Source organism: Sminthopsis crassicaudata, chromosome 6 (genome assembly GCF_048593235.1).
Source record: "Sminthopsis crassicaudata isolate SCR6 chromosome 6, ASM4859323v1, whole genome shotgun sequence".
In the NCBI taxonomy this organism is placed as follows: domain Eukaryota; kingdom Metazoa; phylum Chordata; class Mammalia; order Dasyuromorphia; family Dasyuridae; genus Sminthopsis; species Sminthopsis crassicaudata.
The window spans coordinates 163,505,484-163,531,221 of NC_133622.1; the positions used below are offsets into that span (position 1 = coordinate 163,505,484).

Below are 25,738 nucleotides of genomic sequence, written 5' to 3' on the forward strand. Positions count from 1 at the left end.
AAAAATAAATAAATAAATGAAACAGCCATTCCTCAATTGACAAATGGTAAAGGATATGAACAGGCAGTTTTCAGACAAAAAAAAAAAAATCAAAGCTATCTATAGTCATATGAAAATGCTTTAAATCACTATCGACGAGAGAAATGCAAATTAAAACAACTCTCACCTACTACCTCACACTTGTCAGATTGATTAATATGACACAAAAGGAAAAATGACAAATATTGAAGGGGATGTAGGAAAATTAAAACATTAATATATTAATAATGAAGTTGTATACTGATTAATTCTATAGAGCAATATAAAACTATGCCCAAGAGACAATAAAACCATGCATACCCTCTTGATAAAACAATACCATTACTACATATGTGTATCCAAAAAAGGTGAAAAAAATGAAAAGGAAAAGGACTTAGTTGTGAAAATAAATATGACTGCTCTTTTAGTGGTGACCAAGAACTGGAAATTGAGGGGATGTCCATGAATTGGGGAATGGATGAACAAGTTCTTGTATATGATTGTGATGGAATACTATTGTGCTTTAAAAAAAGATGAACAGGACTCTCTCAGGAAAACATGGTATAACATATGAATTAATGTGAAGTGAAATAAGAAGAACCATGAGAACATTGTACACTCTAGCAGCAATATTGTATGATGTTCTACCATGAATAATATTGTTATTCTCAACAACACAATGACTGAAGAAAATTCCATATGACATGATGAAAGATGCTGCCTATTTCCAGAGAAAGAATTGGTAAAGATATGTTGATTTTTATAGCTATTTTTGGTATTTTAATTTTTCTTAGGTTTTTTTTTGTCTGTGTTTTCTTTCACAGAATGAATTATCTGGCAGTGTATTTTGCATAATACACATGTATAAATTATATCAAGTTACTTATCTTCTGAGAGAGGAAGATTAGGAGGGAGAGAATTTAGAAATTAAAATTTGGAGAAAAACAAATTTTAAAATGTTTTATATATATCTGGAAAAAAACAAAATATTAACTAATGTTGAAGAGAACTCAGAAAAGACATTCAACTAAGCAGTCATCCCAAGACATTTAAGGATGAAAATGGGACTTGACTACTTTTCTGACCTAGACCTTATGTTTAGGTTTGATATTAAAACAAAATGAGACATTTATTAATAATGAATAGATCACATTTTATTATTTTGAAGTTGATTAAAAATAAAGAGAATAAAGACCCCCAATGTCCTTATTGTGACCTGATGATGAAAAGGAATGCAAATCTGCTACGTTGTTGGTGGAATTGTGAATACATCAGCCATTCTGGAGAGCAATTTTGGACTATGCTCAAAAAATTATCAATCTGTGCATACCCTTTGATCCAGCAGTGTTACTACTGGGCTTATATCCCAAAGGGATCTTAAAGGAGGGAAAGGGACCTGTATGTGCAAGAATGTTTGTGGCAGCCCTCTTTGTAGTGGCCAGAAACTGGAAACTGAGTGGATGCCCATCAATTGGGGAATGGCTGAATAAATTGTGGTATATGAATGTTATAGAATATTATTGTTCTGTAAGAAATGACCAACAGAATGATTTCAGAGAGGCCTGGAGAAACTTACATGAACTGATGCTGAGTGAAATGAGCAGGATCAGGAGATCATTGTATACTTCAACAACAATACTATATGATGATCAATTCTGATGGAAGTGGCTGTCTTCAACATTGAGAGGATCCAAATCAGTTCCATTTGTTCAATAATGAATAGAACCAGCTACACCCAGTGAAAGAACTCTAGGAAATGAGTATGAACTGCTACATAGAATTCCCAATCCCTCTATTTTTGTCCTCCTGCATTTTTGATTTCCGTCACAGGCTAATTGTACACTATTTCAAAGTCTGATTCTTCTTGTGCAGCAGAATAACTGTATGGACATGTAAACATATATTGTATTTAATTTATACTTTAACGTATTTAACATGTATTGGTCAACCTGCCATCTAGGGGAGGGAGTGGGGGGAAGGAGGGGAAAAGTCGGAACAGAAGATTTTGCAATTGTCAATGCTGAAAAATTACCTATGCATATATCTTGTAAATAAAAAGCCATAATAAAAAAAAAAAAAGAATGCAAATCGGTTTAGGAAAATGTTTCCTCATAGGCACTATTTTCAAGACTTTATGTTAAGAGCTGGAAATATAATGGCAAAAAATAATCCCTATCTTCAAGACAATTTACAAATTATCAGGGATAAATATTGGTATCATAAATTGAAAATAATATTAGAGGAAAAAGATAACATTAATAGGACAGGGAAAGTGTTATTTTAGAATGTGGGACTTTAGCTGAAACTTAAAAGAAGCCAAGGAAGCCAGGAAGTGGAGGTGAGGAAGGTTCTTTCTAGTTCTAAACTCTGATAATCTTGTAATTTGTAGCTTTACTTATTATATTCATTATAAGCAATGCAAAACAATATAGCCAATGGACCATAAAATGATAGTGATATTTCTAGCCTTAAGCCATAGTGAAACAAATTGACCTGACTTTTTTATTTACAAGGCATGGAGAATCTATGACTTTTCTTTCTATTTAGCTGAAACTTTTTTCTTTTTCTTTTCTTTTTAAATTAATTATTAATGCTTTTTATTTACAAAACATATGCATGGGTAATTTTTCAATATTGACCCTTGTAAAACATTCTTTTCCAAATTTCCCCCCTTTCCTTTGTTCCCTCCCCTAGATGGCAGGTAATCTAAAACATTAAGTATGTTAAAATATATGTTAAATCCAGTATATGTATACATATTTATAGTTATCTTGCTGCACAAGAAAAATCAGATCAAGAAGGAAGAAAAAAACTGCAAAAGAAAACAAAATGTAAGCAAACAATAACAGAGTGGAAATGCTATGTTGTGGTCCACACTATGATCCCACAGTCCTCTCTCTGGATGTATATGGCTCTCTTCATCACTGAACAAGTGGAACTGGTTTGAATCATCTCATTGTTGAAGGGAGCCACATCCATCAGAATTGGTCATTTGTATAGTCTTATTGCTGCTGTGTACAAAGATCTCCTGGTTCTGCTCACTTAATTTAGCATCAGTTCATGTAAGTCTCTCTATGTCTCTCTGAAATCCTCCTGTTGGTCGTTCCTTTCAGAAAAATAATATTCCATAATATTCATATACCATAACTTACTCAGCCATTATCCAATTGATGGGCATCCATTCAGTTTCCAGTTTCTTGCCACTACAAAAAGGGCTTCCATGTGGATCCCTTTCTCTCCTTTAAAATCTCTTTGGGATACAGGCCTGGTAGAAACACTGCTGAGACAAAGGGTATGCACAGTTTGATAACTTTTTGAGCATAACTCCAAATTGCTTTCTGTTCACAGTCCTACCAACAATGTATTAGTATTCCAGTTTTTTTCACATTCCCTCTAATATTCAATGTCTAGTTTCTGCCATACTAGTTTCCAATTTTCCCAGCAATTTTTGTCAAATAGTGAATTCTTATCCTAAAAGTTTTTGGGTTTGTCAAACACTAGATTATTAAAGTCATTGACTATTTTGTCCTGTGAACCTAAACTATTCCACTGATCAACTGCCCTATTTCTTAGCCAATACCAAATGGTTTTGATGACTGCTGCTTTATAATATAGTTTTAGATCTGGTACTTAGCTGAAACTTTTAATTATGTCTTTTGCTTTTGTCTGTAATAAAAATGTTAACATTAATATGATTTAGTCATCCAGTAGGGTAGAATGACTCATAGGTGATTGGATAAGGATTTAAGATTTTTTAAGAGTATCAAGAGTTCAATTAAATTGAGTGTGTAAAAATAGTGTTATTTTTGCCTTTTTTTCCCCCTTCTATTGAACCACCAGTTCGATGAAAAATTAAAAGGAATCCTTCAGGCACTTTGATTTTTTATCTATTCCCTACATCATCATCATGGCAAAAAGAATTAATAACTTAGCAGTCAGCTTTTTTGTGGTAAACTTCTTCATACATGGAAAAACACACACACATAATCTTTCACTGGGCTTATTTTCCAAACAGCAGATAGAACCTTAGAAATCCTGCAATTTAGACTACTACTTTCAAATAACTTAACTAGGATTAAGAGATTAAGCAATTTTTCCAAAATCAAATAGGGAGTAAGTAGTTGGAATGGGGTTTGAACCCAAGACTTCTGATTCCAGATGCAATTTTCTTTTTACTTTATTACACTATTTTTAATAATAAACTTTTATTTTCAAAATATATGCAAAGAAAATTTTCAACATTCACCCTTGTGAAACTTCGAGTTCTGATTTTTCTTCTCCTCAGTCCTTCCCCTAGATAGTGATAGTAAGTAATCCAAAATATGTTGAATGTGCAATTCTTCTATACATATTTTCACAATTATCATGCTGCACAAGAAAAATCAAATCAAAAAGGAAAAAAATGAAAAGAAAACAAAAAGCAAACAACAAATAAGGTAAAAATACTATGTTGTGATCTACATTCAGTCCCCAACAGTCCTTTCTCTGTATGCAGATGGCTCTCTCCATCACAAGTCTATTGCAATTGGCCTGAATCGCCTCATTATTAAAACAAAACAAAACAAAACAAAAAACATATCTAACAGAATTGATTGTTTCTCTATCATGGAAATTCCAAATAATGAGTCTCTTTTTATCAATGTAAATTCCAAATAATGAGTCTCTACTGATGTAAACCAATATTTTCTCTGAAATTTAGTCTTAGAAAATGGTCTAGAGAACTGAAGGTATAAATGAGGGTCACACTTACAGTGGTGAGATTTGAACCTACCTCTTTATGGCTCTGAACCAAGCTTTCTATTCATTACATCGCATTGCTTTTCTTTGATTATTTTCAGCTCATCATACTAAGATAATTTCCTAAGATCAGGCAATTTCTCTCATAAATATTTAACTAAATGTAATATAAATATTATTATGTGACATTTAACTAAGTAAAACATCAAGTGCTGAAATAAATGTAAAAAACCACCTGATCTAACTAAAATATGATGTTTCATTACATACAATATTGAATGTTTTACATAAAGATAATATAACATGATATTTAATTAAATTCAATACTAAATACTTCAAATAATTATAAGAAATTGCCTGATCTAGGAAAAAAACAATGATAAAAGATGGAAATCTGGTCTGTTATGTTTCTGTTTTGTCTCCTTACCAAAAGCTGGATACCATTCTTTTCTGAGACTGTTTCTAAATTTCTAATTAGAAAAAATTAGATCAGCCTCTGCTTCTAGAAGCAGATGATACAAATCATTTTCTTCTAAAAGATAAGAGAAAGATATAACAATGGAAGTCAGTTTAGGCTTAAACTATGAAATGATAGGAATGATGGGCGAACAAAAAACTACAAGATTACACCAATGCCTAAATTAAATAACAAAATCTAGAAGTCACATACAGTCACAGGATGTAGCTAGATTACTCATGAAGGATACTAATAGGGTCCATTTCATTTTAATATTATTTTATTTTAGTTATTTTAATAATCCAATTGGGAGCAAAAGAAAATGAATATGATCCTCAACCATTTAGCATTCTCTTTAGTGCCTCATGACAGGGCATTTAGGGCTTAGGTATCATGACTATTCTGGGGACCATATGTTGCCACCTTTTTATACCATGGTATTTTAATTAGCCTCAATAAGTTATTTACTCCCTTAGTAAGTTGCTTTGACTCTTAGCAGCTAATGTGGGGTATAATGGTTAGAGGGTGGAACTTGGAGTCAGGAAACTCTGGGTTCATGCCCTGCCTATGATGTTTCCTAGGTTAAGTCACCTCCCCTCTCTATAGCTGTTTCTTCATCTGTAAAATGGCTCTAATAATAGCTATTATATCTACCTCAAAGGATTATCTTATGACTCAAATGAGATAGTGTACACAAAGTACTTTACAAATCTTAATGTATTCTATAAATGCTAGATATCACTATTAGTTATCATATCATCTTTCTCATTTTTGATGATGTGCCGATAGAAACAGTCCTGTGAGAAGTTGCTATCCTATTATTATGACTTATTCAAATTCAGTGTTCTATGGATAACTAGCTACTTGGATGGATATAACTGCTTAATATAGTTGAACAAAAATATCAGGATGAAAATGTAGGCTTTGTGGCTCACCTGCCAGCATGTGATTTTGAACTCCTCAATCATTTCTCTATCACTTGAATCAGATACGGAACACTTCCCCATGTTCCATATAATAAGAATAAAAATGTTTGCATAGAGAAGCAAATGATAAGGAAGTTCACTTAATGCTAAAAGCTCATGGAAGAAGTCCTATAAGCATGTTAATAAGGTTCCCTATAGAAAAGTTATTCTCTTTTCCTCAAAATTCTAACAGGACCTCCTACTCTTTATCTGGTGGCCATTCAGCAACCTCATCACCATCTGTTAGGAGCTCTTTCTTCTTTAAACACTTTCCCTTTTTTGTCTCTAAAAATAAAGTAGCCATTCCCATCTCCCCCATTCCACTTATGCTAATTCCCTCACTACCAATCATCTCAAGAAACACTGCCTTCTTAACTATTCCCTTTCTTTCTCTCATCTTCAATAAGTGATCAATCAATCAATAATTTAAGTGACTTCTATGAGATAAGCACTAGGAATATAAAGACCAAAAAAAAAAAAAAAAAAAAAAAGAAAAAAAAAAAAAGAAAAAAACTAAGTCCTTGCCCTCAATTTTCTTATAATCCACTAGAAAATGAGTTCCTAGTGGATTTTTTAAAATCACAGATCCCTTTGGAAATCTGGTGAAATCTATGGATCTTTACTCGGAATGTATTAAACACATACAATAAAATATGTAGTACAGCATATATGTTTGTATGCATGTGTGTGTTGCCCATGGCGGTCATATTATGTCCATATTGGTTTTGTCTAAACATGGTTTGAGGTGATCAATATTGCTAGAATCGCACCCCCCTCTCTATAAGGGAGATTTCAATTCCTATCAAGATGGGAATAAGAGATTGGAGCCTCAAAGCTGGCTCACATCCAAATAAAAAAAATCTATCAATCTTCCCTCCTAGGTAGGTATTGATGGTCTAGGGAAAATGACAAATGCTCTAAGCTATAAAAGGCTTGTTCCCATGTATCTTAGCTATTAGCATTAGAGAAATTATCTACAGTAGAATATTACATATATATAGTAGTAAATACTATATATATATATGTATATATATATAAAACCTCTGTATATGGCTGAGATACACAGATTCACAGATAAGTATATACAACATACAAAATACTCTAGGTACTAAAAACTGGGGCATCAGAAAAGATATCTTGAAGTGGGGGGACATTTCACCTAAAACTTGAAGGGAACCACTCCTCTAAGAAACAGAAGTGAGGAGGGAGAACATTCCTTGCATGAGGCACAACCTCTTAAAAGACATGCAAGCAGAAGTTAGACTAGCATATATGAGGAACAGTAGGGTATGTTTGAGGAGAATAGAATGTGTGAGGATAAATAATATTTAATCAGACTGGAAAGATTCAGTTAATGTCTTGGCTGATTTTGCTGAACTTTGCTTTGTTTTTTGTTCTTTGTTACAAGGCATTAACTTGGTATGGGAGGAGTGATATATTCAGAAAATAAGGGGATATAAAAGATGAATCAATATTTCTGGAACAATATTGAGAAGAATGTTAAATAGCAAACAGATATTGGAGTACAACTCTGAAAAGTGATGAAAATTAGATATTTGGGGTCATCTGCAGAAGGATTATTGTTCTGTACATGAGAACTAATTAAGTCAGCAGAGAAAGTAGAAAAAAAGTAGAAAGAAGGTCAAGGACAAAACCCTGGGACACTCCAAGTGGCCAAAACATGGATGCTAAATTTATTAATTTGATAAGTACATAAATAATTCTTGTCTTCTACATTCTACCTTAACCACTGCCTCCTAAAAACATGCCTAGAACTCCTCATTGTAAAACAAATGAAACACTCATTTGCCTGTATCTTTTACTTAATTTATCACATATCTCTTCTCCTCCTAACAGTCAAAATCCTTATTTTAAGGGCCATTACTCATTATTTCTGTTTCCTATTCATGTCTTCTGAATAGCCTCATTTCTTTCCAGAACTCCATTATTACCACAGTCACACCTGCTCACAAGCTCTAAGTGTTATCCTTGACTCCTTTTTCTCTTACTCCTTATATCCTATTACTTGTCACATCTCATAAATTCCCCCTTCAGAATATCTCGCAAATCTATTCCATTCTGTCCCTTCACACAAACACGACTTCCACAGATTATTCCAAAAGCCTCCTAATTTGTCTTCCAGCTTCAAGTCTGTGCCTTTTCCCATCTATTCTCTATCTAGCTGCAAAAGCTCTCATTGTGTCACTTTCTTGCTTAATAAATTCTAGTGGCTCTCTAATACTCTAGGATCATATATAAACTCCTTCATTTGTCATTTTAAATTATTATTTTTTCTATTTTTTACATTATACATGTGCATTCTTTTTTGCATATTTCCATGTAATATGGAGAGAGAAAAATCAGAACAAAAGGGAAGAACCATGAGAAAGAAAACAGAAAAGAAAAAAAAGATGAAAATACTATGTGTTGATCCATGCTCTCTCCATAGTTCTCTCGCTGCATGTGGACAGTGTTTCTATCCAAAGTTTACTGGAATTTCCTTGGATCACTACACTACTGGGAAGAACCAAATGTCTCATAGCTGATCTTCACACAATCTAGTTGTTGCTGTGTATAATATTTTCTTGGTCTGCTTGCTTCACTCAGCATCAATTTATATAAATCTTTCCAGTCCGTTCATCATTTTAATAGAACACTTTGTCATTTCAGTCTTTTCACAATTCCAATCTACCTTTCTGGGCTTATTATGCATTACTCCCCTTCACATATTTCAGTTTAGTCAAATTGGCCTATTTGCTGTTTCCCTCACATGATATTCTATCCCATCTCTCACACTGGCTGTACAATCTGCTTAGAATGCAATCTCTCCTCACCTCCACCTCTTAAAATCCCTAGCTTTTTCCAAAGTTTATCAGGATTCATTTTAATAAGTGTGCTGGCATCTCCATTTGGGTATCCCATCAGCATCTCGAACTCAATGTGTAATAAAGCAGGACTTCTCTTTCCCCCTAAATTCATACCCTTTTCATACTTCTCTCTTTCTCTTGAGGTTAATACCATCTTTCTAGTTAATGGATTCATTAACAGTTCTTACCCTCTATACTGAATCAGTTGTCAAATACTGTTCTTTCATAATTCTATCTCCATAATGCTTATCATATGTATCCCCTTCCCTTCATTCACATAGCCTCTGTCTCAGTCCAGGCCCTTATTACTTTGGAATCGGCCATTTCAATCCTGATTGATTAGTGACCCTACTTCTACTCCCTGCATCTTTGATTCCTAGGTCCTCCCAACTCTAAAATTTGATGTAGCTACTAAATTGATATTGTAAAGCAATGCTCCTCCTTTACTAAAAACAAAACACACAAAAAACCCTTCAGTGTCACCATTTTACTACTATACCACCATAACAACTGCTACTGATGATGATGATGATGATGATGATGTCAATTTTTTCTGCCTCAGCATCCTCAACTGTGAACTTCACAGGGTTGTTGAAAAGATCACATGAGATAATATTTGTAAAGTAAAAGTAAAACACAGTGCCTGGAACATTGATAAATGCTTATTTGCTTTCCCCTTCTCTCTCCTTTTCCATATGTTCCTTACCAGCATTGAAAAGTCTTTTATGAATGTAGACATATTAGTTTCTTTTCTTGATCAATTCACATATTGTTATCCTGTAAAAGTGCTATAGCAGAATTCTGCTCAAGAAAGGGGTCCTATAACCTTTTTTGATGTAATAGACCTCTTTGCCAATATGACGGTCTATGGACTCCTTAAATATTTTAAAATAACTTAAAGAAATGTTAAATTTTAGTTGGAGGTCAGTGAAAATAAAGATGTGATTTTTTTCTCCATCCAGGTTCACAGACCCCCTGAAATCTATCCAGGAATCCCATTTTAAGAACTCTTATTCTACTATTCCCAAAGGGCTATAAAATCATATATATCCTGTGACCTAGCAATATTATTAATAAGCATGAATCCCAAAAAAACTTTTTGGAAAAAAGTAAGAGTAATTGTTTGTACAAAAATGTTTTAGCAGTTCTTTTCTCAGTGCAAAGAATTGGAAACTACGTCAATTGGGAAATGGCTGAATAAATTGTGACAAATTATGATGGAATATTATTATTCTATAGAAAATGATGAACAGGATGCTCTCAAAAAACCTGGAGAGTACTTCATGCACTCAAGCAAAGTGAAATGTATTGTATGCAAAGTAATAATGTTGTGAGATGATCATCTGTAAATGACTTTGCTATTCTCAGCAATACAATAATCCAACATTACTCTGAAGGACTGATGATGAAAAAATGCTCCCAAAGAAAGAACTGACTGTGACTGACACAGATTGAAGTATACTTTTTTTTAAACTTTATTTTTAGGGGGTGAGGTGGGAGGGAAGGGAGAAAATATGGAACTCAAAGTTGTCCATGTAACTAGGGGAAATAAAAACAAAAATAAATAAACAAAAACAAAAACAAAAAACATTCCTTCTCTAAGGACTTGATATGATGGAGGAAAATGTGTGCTGAACTGAAATGTATTATCCAATAGTGTTACATTAACATGATATTATTAGAACCTGGTTACTTCCTGAGATACCAAGAGTGGGTAGACTCTCACGGTAGAAAGCTAAAACACATGACTGGAGTTCCTCTTCATGTAGTACCATAAAATGAAAATTGAATTCCTGGTAAATCTTGTATTTGTTTTGGATGAGCTTGGTATCCTTACATACTCCTGAAAAGCAAAGGATGGCTGCCAAGGACTTTCCTAACCTTCTCTGTGTGTGTTTCAGGCCCTCAGGCTGACCACTTGTTGAGCCAGACCCTAGAGTGAAAGGGAAGGGCCTTTGGCACTGCAAAGCTTGGCGGCGACTAATCTTATGACACATGATATGTTAATTTCCCAATGGAGAAACTGGACTCTTAAATTAAATATAAACTATACTTTTTCCTAAAATGTGGCTTAACTCCTGAACATAGTTATAATTGGTATTCCCCCCATATTCTTCCTTTCAAATAGGTTTCATTCCAGCCCATATGCCAGTATATTTAGACCAAGATGGTCTAATCTTTATTGACAGTGAAACATATGGGTTCCAACTCAAGAAATGTGTGAGCTGCCGTCATTGCTCCAATGTTGTGTATGTATGCCTTCGTATAAACTGTGTGTCTCAAGTTTTAACTTTTTAAAGCTAAGGGAAATAGGTATGGGATATATCACAGGAATCTGAATCATATTTACTTTTTTTTTCTTTTTTGTTTCAAAGAACATCAATTTTATGATCACCATCATAAATGACTGATGAATAAACCGAGGCCCAGTTCAAATTAAATGCTGGGATGAAATGAGGCATTCACACATCATTGAACACTTTAGAACGGGAAGTGTACTTTACCCTAAAATAGCAGGATATGAAGTAAAAATATAGTGACACATTTTTTCTACCTGTGGCCCCCTTTATCTCCATATGGAAATGAGTGTGTTATCCAGGTTGCTCTCATTTGTTTCAGAAATTCCCCACATTCTCATGTTATAAATGAGGAAACTGAGTCTCAAGAGGAAGTTATTCTCATATATTTTAGAAGAGGAAACCAATGGCTAAGAAGGAAAAAATGACTTTTTTCAGGAGAGATGGGATTTGAGCCTTTATATTCTGATTTCAGAATTAGTATTCCTTCCCTTATAGCATGTCTCCATCATTGACTTTTCTCCATAAATACATACTTTCTAACTTTATAGTTTGCTTCTATCATCCCCATGATAGATCATTTGAAAGGGAATTCTTTGTACTTTTCTTGACTGCCTCATCTGGAGATTGTTATTGGAGAGCACACACTATTTGTTGGTAGCCAGCCCTCTTTAATTCCTATGGGCAGGACATTTCAGTGCCCAGGCAATAATTTCATGCCTGTGAACTCATCTCTCCTCATATGACCTCTGAGGAATCCCTTGATTATATATAATAATTGAAAATAAAGATATGATGAGAGTACAGAGATAGAAGGTGGCTCATATTCATACTCACTGCCTCCACCCCTATAGCACTGTATGCTTGCTTTCTGTATACGAATTTAAAAATTAAGTCAGGCTTAAAGCATTTATTAATTACTAACTCCTCCCTTCCATGTTGGTAGATACTTCCTATCTATGAAGTAATTTATTGACTCAGACTTGGGTTTATATGCTAACCTTGAATTCTTCTTTCTCTCGATTCCCTCCTATTTCCGCCAGTTAAGGATCTTATGGAAGTTTCCATGATTATAGTACACCTTCATGGAAATGTCTCCATTTGCAAATTCAGTTCTGGTAACATTCCCACTTATTAGAAAATGAGATCATCTATTTATTACCATGATAGACTTCATATACTTGAAATTTTTATTATTTTCCATATGAAATCACTTTAAATTTTTTTTAATTTTCTTCATTGATTTTTAAACCTTTTAATAAATTAGCTCTGTAATTTTGGGCCAGTCACTTCACCCTTCACTCCTCTGATTTTGAGTTTTTTATTTGTAAAATATAGAGAATATGTTCTCTAGAGAAGAAGGGGATGAACAGAAGTGATTAACAGTTCCCAACATTTTTGTTCTATGAATACCCTTCAATTAAAAATATTATTTAGTATATTCTTTAGTCATGATATTCTTTACAGTTAATTGCCGCTTAATATACCAATAAAGAATTTTTAGTGCCAACCTTTTGGACTATTACTATGAAACTTCCAGAAGCTCATCAGTCCCTAAATCAGAATCAACAGTTTCAGTGGTCTTCTGATGTTTCTTCTAGATGTAATTAGCCCCTTCAAATTTATCTGTATTTGTCATATATTCTAGACCCTTGTTCTAAATTTTTAGAGTCCTGATTACTGATTAGACTTCTGACTGGCTCTAAGGAGTAAAACTAGGAGCTCTGGGCAAAAATACTGCCTCACAATTAGAGAAATATGTAAAGTAGAATTAATGAGTTCAGAAGATATTTGCCTTCTTGGCACTGAAGGTCAACCAATTAATCAACAAATGTTTATTAAGCACCCACTAATATCAAGAACTGAGCTAAGTACCAGAGTACAAGATAAAACATTAAACAATTCCTGCCTTCAAGGAGTTTTAGGGAAGACAACATATCTATATAGATCTAGATCTAGATCTATCTATATATCAAAAATATATGTGATAAATTCAAGGTAATTAGAGGGAAAAGGTACTAACCACTGGCATGGATCAAGAAAGGCTTCATATGGAAGGTGAAGTCAAGTCAAATCAATAAGCACATATAAAATATTTACTGTGTATCAACCATTGATTGGTTATTGATCTGAATTCTAAAAGAAACAAAACCTTAAAGAAACACGGATCCCTCCTCACTTGTGTTCTTGAGTATATTCTTGAGTCCCAAGTGTGCTTTGGGATACATGTGCTATGAAGTTCCTTCCAACTTTCAAATGTGATCCTTTTATTGATTAATTGACTGATGAACCTAAGAATTCCCTTATTCCACATTCCTATTTATATATGTTATTACACTTTCTTTTATAAAAGCACTACTAAATTATTTGTGGTAGTTGTTCTTGTGTTGTTTCAGTCAAGTCTGACTATGACCCCATTTGGGGTTTTATTGGCAAAGATATTGGAGTGGTTTGCCATTTCCTTCCCCAGATAATTTTACAAATGAGTAAGCTGAGGCAAACAGGGTTAAATGACTTGCCTAGTAGGTGTCTAGGGCCATATTTGAACTCAGAAAGATTAGTCTTTTTGATTCCAGGCATGGCTCTACATCAACTATGTTATCTAACTGTAACTATTCAATTATTTACTTATATTTAACTCAGTTCAAACATTATATTTTACATCAGCAGTGTTAAATATACATCCCTCTGGCTGTTTTTTAAGATCTAATTTGGAAATATTTAATGAAGTAAATAAAAATATAGAACACAGATGATAATATATTGTGATTTTCTAAGTCAATATACAGTCTACAGATACCTTTGTAGATGGTTTAATGGTCCCCATTTCTATTTGAAGTTGATACCATTGCTCTCCACAAAGCCTTTTTTCATTTCCTCAACTGAAATTCCTTCCTAATTACTTCATTTTTTTGGTATATACTTCTATACATGTAAATTTTAGGTCACCTAGTTGAATATTGTCCTTGCAAGAAGAGATTGATTCATTTATTTTTTGCATACCTAGTGTGTAGAAGTCAGTTAATAAACTTATATTAAGTGCCTACTGTGTGACCACATGCTAGACTCTGTAGATAAAAAGAAAATAAGACAATCTCTGCTCTCAAGAAAATCACAGCTTAAGAAATGCTTGTTGCTTACTGGAATTAATGGATGGATGAATAGTTGGTTTATTTATTCACCTGACTCTATGAACTCTGAGTTCATTTTTTCCTTACTCACTATTTTCTTATTAAATTAGATTTCTTTTCTTATAAAATGAACTAACTGGCCTCTCTTAAACAGTTTTCTTTGTTTCTTCTCATTTTTCAACTTGTCAAGACCTTTTTCAATTCCAATCTCAGATTTGCAAAATCTTGTTAATTAGTTGGCTCAATAATAAAAGAATATCAGCTGATCAGTATCTCATATTATCCCGAAACATTGTGCACATACACAGAAAAAGACTTTTTATTGAAATTACATAAAATTCCACAAAGATAACAAATTCAGAGGGGGTGATCATAAAAGAATTATTCAAAGGAGGGGGGATGCAAGAACCAATGATTATGGTCTGAGTTAGATGAAGAAAGGAGGACAAAGGAGTAAAAGAAAAGGATCAAATAATTTCAATTACAGTATATCTGAATTAATCACATTATTTCTCTTTCATTCTTTTTCCCTTTGTAAAATGGTAGGGAAAAAACATATGAGAGGATGTGATAGAAAGAATAGAGTTAATAATCATAAACTTTTTATGTAAAAGAGATTAATTTACCCATAAAATGGAGAAGGATAGAATAATAGATTAGATACATCAATGAACTAGTATTTACATGGACCCTATTATATACCAGGACAACTAGTTGAGATAATAGATACAGTGCCAGGTCTAGAGTCAGGAAGACAAATTTGATTAATTTGGGACAAAACATTCTAGAAAATATACCTTCAAATGTATCAATATGAGTAAATGCAGCCAAAAAGAATTCTGCTTTTGAGTGCTCTGTTTTTAACTAGCAGGACCTGTGTGTCTCTGCTGCAGCCTGGTTTCTCATACTGGTATCAGGAAGGCATAGATCAGTAGGATCATCCTAGTGCCCCCAAATCCATCCGTGAATTGATATCCCCCAAAGACCCTCCCTGGGAATTGTCCAACTTCTTCAAGATAATCTCAGACATAAGAGAAGTTTTACTATTAACAAGGTGTGCTTCAAATTCTCTGCCACTCATCTTAGATGAGTTGCCAGGCTTACAATTTTGGAAGTCTATTTTGTCCATTACTCCTCCCTATACTGATATGTCCTTCAACTTTTACACTGGGAAAATGAGTTAATATCTTTGAATGTGAAAGTAGCTGAACTAAAGAGTAATTTCATAACAAAATCAGAGATTTAGAACTAGAAAGGAACTTGCATGTTATCTGGTTTAAAAACTCTTATTTAATAGATAAATAAAGATTGATCATATACATAGAGTAATTTTTTCCTAGGTCATACAGATGGCAGAATCCTGATTGAAACCCAAGACTTTTGTCTCCAAATCTAGTATTCCTTTACCTACACTTCACGGACTTTATACATTGTTTTCTTTCTCTCTTAGTCTTCTCATTTTAATAGCTCAAAACCCCCCCACTATCATCAGTGTGGGATATTCTCTCCCCTCACTTGCTGTGGGCACAGATCAGGAACCCTTCATCTTTTAGTGATGACTTTCATGGGTTACTGTGGCCAAAATATATCTTCAAGTGATGGACAATTTTTAGTGTCAATTTTGCTGGATCACTCCTTAAAAGATAGTTCATCTAGGGCTATACTTTAAGCATTTTTAGCTTAAATCATCCCCAAACAAATGTATTATTTTTATTTCTAGATCTATTCCTTCTTCTGACTTCATTATTTCTGTTTATAGCACCACCAAGTTCAGTTGGAATCCTATATTAAAAATATTGAATTTATCTCTCTCCTTTCCTCTTCTCTCCTCTCCTTTTCTCTTCCTCCTCCTTCTTTTCCTTATTTCTCTTCCTCTTCTCTCTCTTTCTTCTCCCATCTCCTTCTCAAATAGTTACTAAATCTTAGCCATGACACATTCTGAATATTTTTTCATCTCTTCCCTCCTTTCTATTTTCATTACCACTATCCTAGAATCTACCTTCATTATCATCTCTCTGATTATAACAATCCAAGCCTAATAACCTGTTATTGTTAAATGCCAGATAGTCTCATTTTATTTAAATTGAATCTAAACTACCAGATTTCTCAGTCAAACCTGGGACAGAAATATATCAGGGAAACTGAAGTTGAGAGATTAAATGCTTTCACTAAAATCATATGGTTAGCAAATGTCAGTGCTGAGACTCAAGTTCAGATCTTTCAATTTCAGAGTGGTGGTATATACATTTAACTACATCTGTTTTTAATTTCTTTTTTTTTATATTCATTTTTTTGAAACACATTTGGGGTTAAGTGACTTTCCCAGAGTCACACAGCTGGTAGTAAGTATTAAGTGTTTGAGACTAGATTTGGTCACATCTTCCTGATTCCACGGCTGATGTTCTATTCATTGTACCATCTAGTTGCCCCTGTTTTTTATTTCTTTTAAGGAAAAATAGAATATATTCATTCCTTCACCTTATTAGAACTGTGTTAGACAGAGTCATATTTACCTTAGTAATTAATATACCATATTAACTTTAAAATCATTTAAAAGTGTTTCTATATAGTGTTTTCCCTCTTTAATCAGAACCATTTTAGACTGGTTTTTCATTAAATAAAGCTGTACTTAAATTGATTATCAAATAGTCCAAAACAAAACATTTTACTATTATGCAAGAGAGATTTATTCTGCTTATTACCTTCAAAGTCCACATCACCTACTAATTTTGTCCTTCCTGTTACAGGGTCACGGATATGGTTGATACCTACATCAATTACAGCAACACCTTCTTTTACCATATCTGAGGTAATTATCTTTGGAATGCCTGAAACAAAAAATACACAGTTGCAAAAATAAAGTTAATTTAGGCTTTGTTTTCAATTAAAATAGCAATGCTTCTAATGATTTTTTTTTAGTTCATAGATTATGATACTCTAAGTAAATGTTTCAAAAAAAGTAGATTTAACATATAGGTTACTTTTCATGGTAGGAAATTGGACTGTAGGAATAAATTTTAATGGTAAAACCTTGGTAATACCCAAGGTGGCAGCATGATATTCTAAAGAATAAACAAAATTTTTAATTTATGGCATAGACATGGGGTTATTTATAATGTAGTCTTTGTATAGAAGTATGTCCTATTTATAGAATTGGGGCATTCCTGAAAAACTGACTACAAAGAAAATTACATTCTCACTAATTTCTATCATAATTCTGTCTCTGAAAGCTGTTCTATAAAACAGTACAATTTCCCATATATTTTTAATTATGAGGAATTTTAGCAGCATTCTACATATTTTTCCTAATCTCACTAGAGAGAATGCATAAACTGTTGCTTTCCCCACTGACTTGGCAGTAAATTGGGATGAGAAAGTGGCAGGTATGGCTGTTGCTGTGATGGAGGTTCTGAAGAGACATAGTTGCACCACTGGAGAAGTCCTTATCCACCCTAAGCCTTCTCAACAATTGCTAAAGTTAATACCTTTCTCTACTTGCCACATGAAGACATGGGAAATAGGTATACAATGGAATCAAGTTGGGGGACATTCAGGAAATTAGTCAAAGCCTCTCAGATGGATAATGGTGCACATCTCAACATAACTCAAAGTTTTCAATAGTATTTTCTAAACTGCTTGGCTATTTTCCTTAATTTATTCTATTTCTTATCACCATAGTAGTAGATGACTCTAAATTAGTAAATGATAATTTTTCTACATCCTAAAAAGGCCATTATTTACCAAAAATCACCCCAAATATAAAATAATTTTCCACCATCTGATAAATTCAGTTGATGGAACAGAATTAATTATAGAGTCAACTTCACTTATATCATCTCACTTTGAGTGTCAAGTAAACTTTCCAGTGCAAATGAATAGAATATAGTAAAATGCATAGAAAGAAAGAAAGAAAGAAAGAAAGAAAGAAAGAAAGAAAGAAAGAAAGAAAGAAAGAAAGAAAGAAAGAAAGAAAGAAAGGAAGGAAGGAAGGAAGGAAGGAAGGAAGAAGGAAGGAAGGAAGGAAGGAAGGAAAAAAGAAAGAAAGAAAGAAAGAAAGAAAGAAAGAAAGAAAGAAAGAAAGAAAGAAAGAAAGAAAGAAAGAAAGAAAGAAAGAAAGAAAGAAAGAAAGAAAGGAAGGAAGGAAGGAAGGAAGGAAGGAAGGAAGGAAGGAAGGAAGGAAGGAAGGAAGGAAGGAAGAAAGAAAGAAAGAAAGAGAAAGAAAGAGAGAGAGAGAAAGAAAGAGAGAAAAAGAAAGAAAGAGAGAGAAAGAAAGAAAGAGAGAGAGAAAGAAAGGAAGAAAGAGAGAGAAAGGAAGAAAGAGAAAACAAGCAAGAAAGAGAGAAAGAAAGGTGGATGACATCTTATTTTCCTCATTGTCCAATGAGAAGATGAAATAACTTCTTCTATCTAAAAATGGCACAAAATATCAACTTGAGACCCTCTCAGCAAAGCCAGCACCAGGACAAGGTCGCCCGACAACATGGTCAGAGATGATCAGGGATGTCTCTCACAGGATTCTGTATCTGGACGCAGGAAGAGTAAAGAAAATCCCAGGTTGAGGACCTTGGAAGTACCAGTCAATGGCAGTAGCTAATAAATACTCCACATAATACCATCTAGCATGGTGCTGGTGCCATAACATTGAAACCATATCGATCAAGCCTCGAAAATCATTATAGAATCCTCTTTGTCTTTTAAACTCTGGTCCTTCCTACCTTTCCAGTCTTCTTGTACCTTAGTCTCCTCTGTTCATCCTGGGATCCAATGACACTGACTTCCTTGCTGTTCCTTAAACAAGACATCTCCTGACTCCAGGTATTTTTACTGGCTGCCTCCCCATACCTGAAATGCTCTTCCTCTTCAACCCCACCTCTCAGCTTCCCTGGCTTCTTTTACATCTCAGCTATAGTTCCACCTTCTGCAAATAAGCCTTTCTCAATCCTCTTTAATTTTAGTGCCTTCCTTGTGAGATCATCTCCAATTTATTTGAATGCATTCAGCTCATTCTTCTATAGGTTGCACTCCAGACTTTCTCTACCATGGCCTTGTATCCTTTGTGCTGTCTTACCTTATTAGAATGTAAGTTTCTTGAAGGTAGAGATTTTATTTCTTTGGTATTTGTATTCTTAATGCTTAGTACAGAGCCTGGTACATGGGAAGAACTTAATACTTGCTTGTTGACTAACTGACTACAGTTAGGTCATGATTAAAATTGAGTTTAAACAATACAAAATTTGATTTAATGGAAATTATTAAATAATACCAGGATTCATTGAGTGAGAGCCAAAATCCAATTGTTGTGATACATGTGAACTAATTGTATATTTTTGTTATTATATGTGTATATGATGTGCTCTTAATACCATCAAAAAAGAGCTCTTAGAAAATAGAAAAAAAAACTAAGAATACTTCATATGGAAGTATTGCTAGCTCAAGAAGAGGCTGGTTATTAAATTAGTAGAAAGATTATACTGTAATTGAACAGCATTTGTGGGGGCATAGTGAAACATTATAAAATAAGGAGATGAAAAAAATAAAATAAAATAAAATAAGGAGATGAAATACAAAGCTGTAAAACAAGAATGAAACAAAAAAATTATTCCTCTTAGCAAAGTAGCCATTGAGACCAAATCTTCAAATTTATTTAAAATACTGTAAGAGCTGCTTGTTTGGATAACTTTAAAAAATAATTTAATTGCATAACATTAAAAATTTTCATAGAGGCAGATAAATAATCTAATGCTTTGAAAAGAAATAATAAAAAATGAATACACTGACCAACAGATTTTAATGAAAATGAAACAGGTTCATTTTGAGAAAGAATGCCTTCCAAAATTTACATTTCTAAGAAAAAACTCAATTTGGATTTAAGGATCATCTACTACTTTTATTGGGATTGCTGAAGGAGATTTTATTAAAAATCAGTGTTCATTTATCAGTCATGAAATCATTATGCTCTAAGAAGCTATAACAATGACTCCCAGTTCTATGATAGTCAAATTAGAATGCATGGATGACTAAAGCTGTTTTCAAAGACTGCTTTTCAAACTATTTTAGCTCAGCTATTGAAAATATTGCAAAGTCCAACAATATCACATTTAAATGATTTCTGATTGTAGATAATTTTCCAGGATATCTAACTATACTTGGTTCATTATGTGAGGATGCATATTCACCATATTACATATAGTTTTCTGCACCAACCCATAGACATATGAATATTTAAAGAGAGACAATTCAGTATATGCTATTAAATATTTTAAACAATAACAGCATCTTCATCATATCATCATTGTGATATTTTACCTTTATGTGTGTGTGTGAGATAAATTACCTTTATTGAAATATTCAGTCATTTTATAATTTTGCTTTCTATAACTATTCTATTACAAGAAACTTGAATCAGTAATAGATTTTTTTATACTTTGTTGTTATATTACATGTAAAAAGAGATGCAAACTTTAAAAAAGTTTTCATTCTATATTCCATTGGGCTGGTACCAATGATTATTTTATATATAAAGATAGATAGATATAACTTCAAATAAAGTGGTTTGCAATAATGTGAACCATTTCACAGCATTCATTCATTCACACTCAATGGGACCTGGCTGTATGCCATTCTTAAATCTAGTCTCCCTCTTATATCTAATTCTTCACTTTCTCTGTCCCTACCTGTTTCTCTTGTTCTAAATCAAAGTGTGTATGTTTGTGTGTGTGTGTGAGTGTGTATATGTGTGTGTGTGTATTTCAACATTCTTTTATATGATTCAAATAAAAGTGAAATTGTAAAAGGCTGCCTCCTTTACCCCATTTTCCATGTTGGTATATTCTTTTTTCTCTGCATCCCATTCTTGTGAATCATCAAGTTACTCATGTCTTCCTCCTTTTGTCCCTATGTCCTGCTTTATATTTCTCTTTCCCTTCTTCCCTTATATTCAAAAACAGAATAAAACTACATACAGGCTTCTGTTTCTCTTATTCAACACATTCTGAAATACTTGAATACTAATGTCTTCAAGTAGGACACTTTTCTCCTTTTTACCCCCATGCCATCATAAGCACTATATTACTGTTTATTCATACTCTTACAATTGCGCAAACTTACTCTTTCTAAGTATTCCTTCTGATTTCTTTATATGCATTTCAAGTTTTCTATTGAATTTTGATCTTTTCATCAGGAATGCTTAACAAATCTATTTTATTAAGGATTTACATTTTACTAAACTTTACATGATAGTTTGTCTTTTGGAATATGGTATATATTGTGTTACTTTACCTCAATTTGCCCTAGATTTCCTGGTGCGACTCCTCTACCAATCTGATTGATCTAATCAAGAGGTTATTCACAGAAAGGTATAATCACAATATAGAGAACAGGAATTCTACATAACCTTGATTTTTTTCCTCTTCTGTATAAAAATAATCTAAATCTAAGTTCTTTGGACTGTAGTTTTCATTTAGGAGACTCTGCCATTTTCCAAAGCTTGACAAAATTAAGACAAAAACATTCACAGACAAGAAGCATCTAAAGGATCTTACTTTCTCTTAGTGATCCTTCTTGCATTTATACTATGAATATCTTCCATGACAATAAAATCACATAATTCTACAATCATATATTTAGCACTGTAAGGGCTCTTAAAGGCTATTTATGTAATCTCCTTATTTTACATTAAACCTCATTTGACAATAATATTCAAAGGAAGCTATAATATCTTTCAAGGAATCTTGCATGATTCCATCGCCTTGTTGGAGTTCTTAAGGTATCATTTTACTCTACTGAATCGTGTGTGTGTGTGTGTGTGTGTGTGTGTGTGTGTGTGTGTGTGTGGTTTCTAACTTCAACAAAAATAAAAATCAAAGGAATGACTTTGTATTCTAAATACTCGAGACAAACATGCCAATATAATGATCTGGCATATGGGATAAAGTTAGTAACCTTTTCTGGGACTCAGTGAATCATTTTATTGAAAGATGATCTCCAAGATCTCCAAGTCTAAATATATGATCCTATCTGGTTTACTTGAGAATATCATTTGCAAAAGTTTGCCTTTTCACTTTTACATTTTCAGCAAGGGTCCTCTTAATAACTTCTGAATATTTTGTAGAGATAGGAAAGTAGGACTGTATATTGATAAGTGTTGATTCTTCTTTCTTTAAGAAAAACTGAAAATCTGTCTTCCAGTATCTTTAATATTGTATGGCTTTCAGCACAGAGCAACTTTGTATAAATTTTATCTAACTGAGCTATTATTTTATCTTTTTAAAAAATTTCTATTTCATCAAATAGTATATGGGGAAATGTAATCTTATAGTTCAACTATGTTGCATCTATTGTCATTAAGGTTTGTTATAGGTATTTTAATAGATCATTTCCATTTTTAATGTTTATTGTTCTCCTTATAGAAGCATCCTTAAATACATTCAAGGATATCTAATCTAGTTAGGTTCCTTGCCAAGTTTTCTATATAGTTATTTTCCCTCCATTTTAAGTTGCTATTTTATTAATACAATAGTCTTCAACTATTCTATACCATGAGATTTCACAAGAGTTTCTATTACAAACCAATGCTGCTCTTAGAAGCCAAATATATTTACTTTGAAAGAAAATAAGATATTCATTGCCTAATGTTATTTCTAGATCTTTTTGATCTCCCTTTTATGATTACTAATCTTTAATTTGAAAAAAATTACAAACTTTTATGCAATGATTCAAGACAATTTCAATAGACTTGTGATGGAGAGAGACATCTGACTATAGGGACTAAATGTGGATCACAACATAATATTTTCATGTTTTTGTAGGTAGTTGTTTTTTATTTCTGATTTTTTCTTTCTTGGACAGCAATGATAAATGTGGAAATATATTTAGAAGAATTACTGGAGGGCAATCTGGAACTTTGCCCAAAGGGTTATAAAATTGTGTATACCATTTGACTCAGCTGTGACATTATTGGGTCTGTATCCCCAAGGAAATTATAAAGGAGGGAAAAAGACCCACATGTGCAAAAATGTTTCTAGCAAGCTTTTTTTGTGGTATTGGAATTGGAAGACAAGAATTGGAAAACAACTAGTTGCCCATCACTTGGGGAATGGCTGAATAAGTTATGGCATATGAAGGTAATGGAATATTATTGTTCTATAAAAAACAATGAACATGCTAATTTTAGAAAAGGTTAGGAAAGATTTACATGAACTGAAGCTGAGTGAAACAAGCAGAACCAGGAATACTTTGTACACAATAACAGCAATGACCAACTATGAAAAACGTGGTTCTTCTCAGTGGTTCAGTGATTCAAAGCAATCCCAATAGACTTTGGACAAAAAAATACCATCTGCATCCAGAAAAAGAACTAAGGAGATGGAATGTAAATCAACACATACTATGTTCACTTCTTTTTTCAGTTTTTATCTCTCCCATTTTTTTTCCTTTTGCTCTGATTTTTCTTTCCCAACGTGATTCATAAAGCAATGTGTGTTAAAATAAACAAATTAATTTAAAAAAGAATTGCACATGTTTAACCAATATTGGATTATTTTCTGTCTAGAGGAAGGCAGGACAGAAAATTTTAAAATAAAATAAAATGCAAATTTTCAAAATATAGCTATTTCTCTTCCTTTATTTTGTAAGCCATCTTTTTGTAACAAAAATTTTAAAAATATGAATGATTTATAGTCATTAAACTTTTTAAAGAAATAGTAAATGAATGTATCAATGTCTGTTATTTTATCCATTTCTCATTTTTTATGCCAAGAGGTCAGTTTGAAGTTTGCTTAATTGTGTACTATATCTTCTTTTCTGGCTTATTCTTTTTTTTTTTATTTGAAAATCATTTTGATCTTTGATTTAACAATTCAGTAGTCTGATGACACCTAGAAAACTGATTCAGAAATGGTCCCATACTACTTAGTCACTTCTTTCTGTTAAAATATAACTAATTCCAATTTTTTGTGTTGTTGAGTGATTTCCACCTCTTGTAATTAGGACGAATAGATTTAAAGCATCTGTATAATTTATAAATCTTTGGCATTTGTCAGCCAATTAACACTAGCATTTATTAAGCAACTATTATATACTTCATTTCTTTCTTCAAAACCATGTTTTCTAACATATTTTAAACTTCATAAATCTAACTTTGCACTAAAGTTTTTGAATATTCAATTGGGGGAAGGGTTATCAAGTGCTTCCTTTCATTTTTCTGCTTCTTTATCCTTTCTTACTGGTCACTTGTGATTTTTTTTTTTATGTTGCTCTTTCTATAAATGAGGATTATGAGTACCACAATATATGGTGACCAGCTGTCCTGAATAATAACATTTCATTTATATTCCAATACCTCATCATGGATTAAAGGTAACCCTGACTTCTTGAAGACCATACCAACAAAGCAAAATTCCATAAAGCACCATTATATTGGAAAAGTTTTAAGTATAGACAGTAATTGAGTGATTCTCTTTTCAAGAACCATCTAAGATAAATATGGAGAAGCACATCAACAAGCAACTTAGTAAGGAAGCTTTTCTGGCTCTGACAACTCATGGAAAAGGAAAAAATAAGAAATGCTCTTAATCTTGTGCTATTACCTCTGCCTCTGTAGTAATGACAGCAGAACATTTGGAAAAGGGGCAAAGAAGTTAAGAATCATAGAGTTTTTAGATCATCAACAAACTTTCATGTGACATTGGCATCTAAATGTTGGATTCTTCTCCAGTAACTAGAGAGTAGACATATTGTCAGAGAAGCTGAATCTTGTTATAAATGAAGAAGGAAGAAGGAAGTTATAGATAAGTGAGTGGATAACTCGCAGGTATTGTATAAAGTAGCAAAAGAAAAGAATTGGAAAAGTGAATTTTATTACACACCCAGAAGGTACAAAACATATTACTTCATGAGACATTTGGCCATCATATATTATAGCAGTAATGTTATATAATTACAGAAAGGCCACCATGAAAATAATTGTTCATCAACCTTAGGGGTTGATGACTAAGTAGTAGAAAAATTCTATGAAGTACTTGATAAGACTGTCTAAATCATATCAACATCCACTCTGACACTTAGTGACTTTGATGCAAGAGTAGCAAAATGTGAGGATAGGGAGAAATATATAGCAAAATATGGTCTATGAGAAAAAAGTGAGACTTGTATTTTAACCAAAATTTTGTGTTACTGAATAATTTTATTTTTAAAAAGTTAGCAACAAACAGAAAAAAATGAAATCAACTACATTATAAAAGATAAGAAAACGCTTATCATAAATGCA

At 32.8% G+C, this 25,738-nt stretch overlaps 1 protein-coding gene across 2 annotated transcripts in view; it reads right to left on the minus strand.

Moving 5' to 3' along the window:
* The window catches only part of MTHFD2L (methylenetetrahydrofolate dehydrogenase (NADP+ dependent) 2 like), a 129,143-nt gene that overhangs the window by 17,929 nt on the left and 85,476 nt on the right, over positions 1-25,738 (minus strand). Inside the window, exons 7-8 of one of the 2 annotated variants that reach the window (XM_074276297.1) lie at positions 17,175-17,300; positions 2,681-3,295 (exon numbers count right to left, since the gene is read on the minus strand). In XM_074276297.1, the coding sequence (XP_074132398.1) occupies positions 3,222-3,295; positions 17,175-17,300 (200 nt within the window). In that variant the 3' untranslated portion in view covers positions 2,681-3,221. Of the gene's footprint in view, positions 1-2,680; positions 3,296-17,174; positions 17,301-25,738 lie in introns of those variants that run through there. The other variant, XM_074276296.1, reaches the window with a different exon arrangement.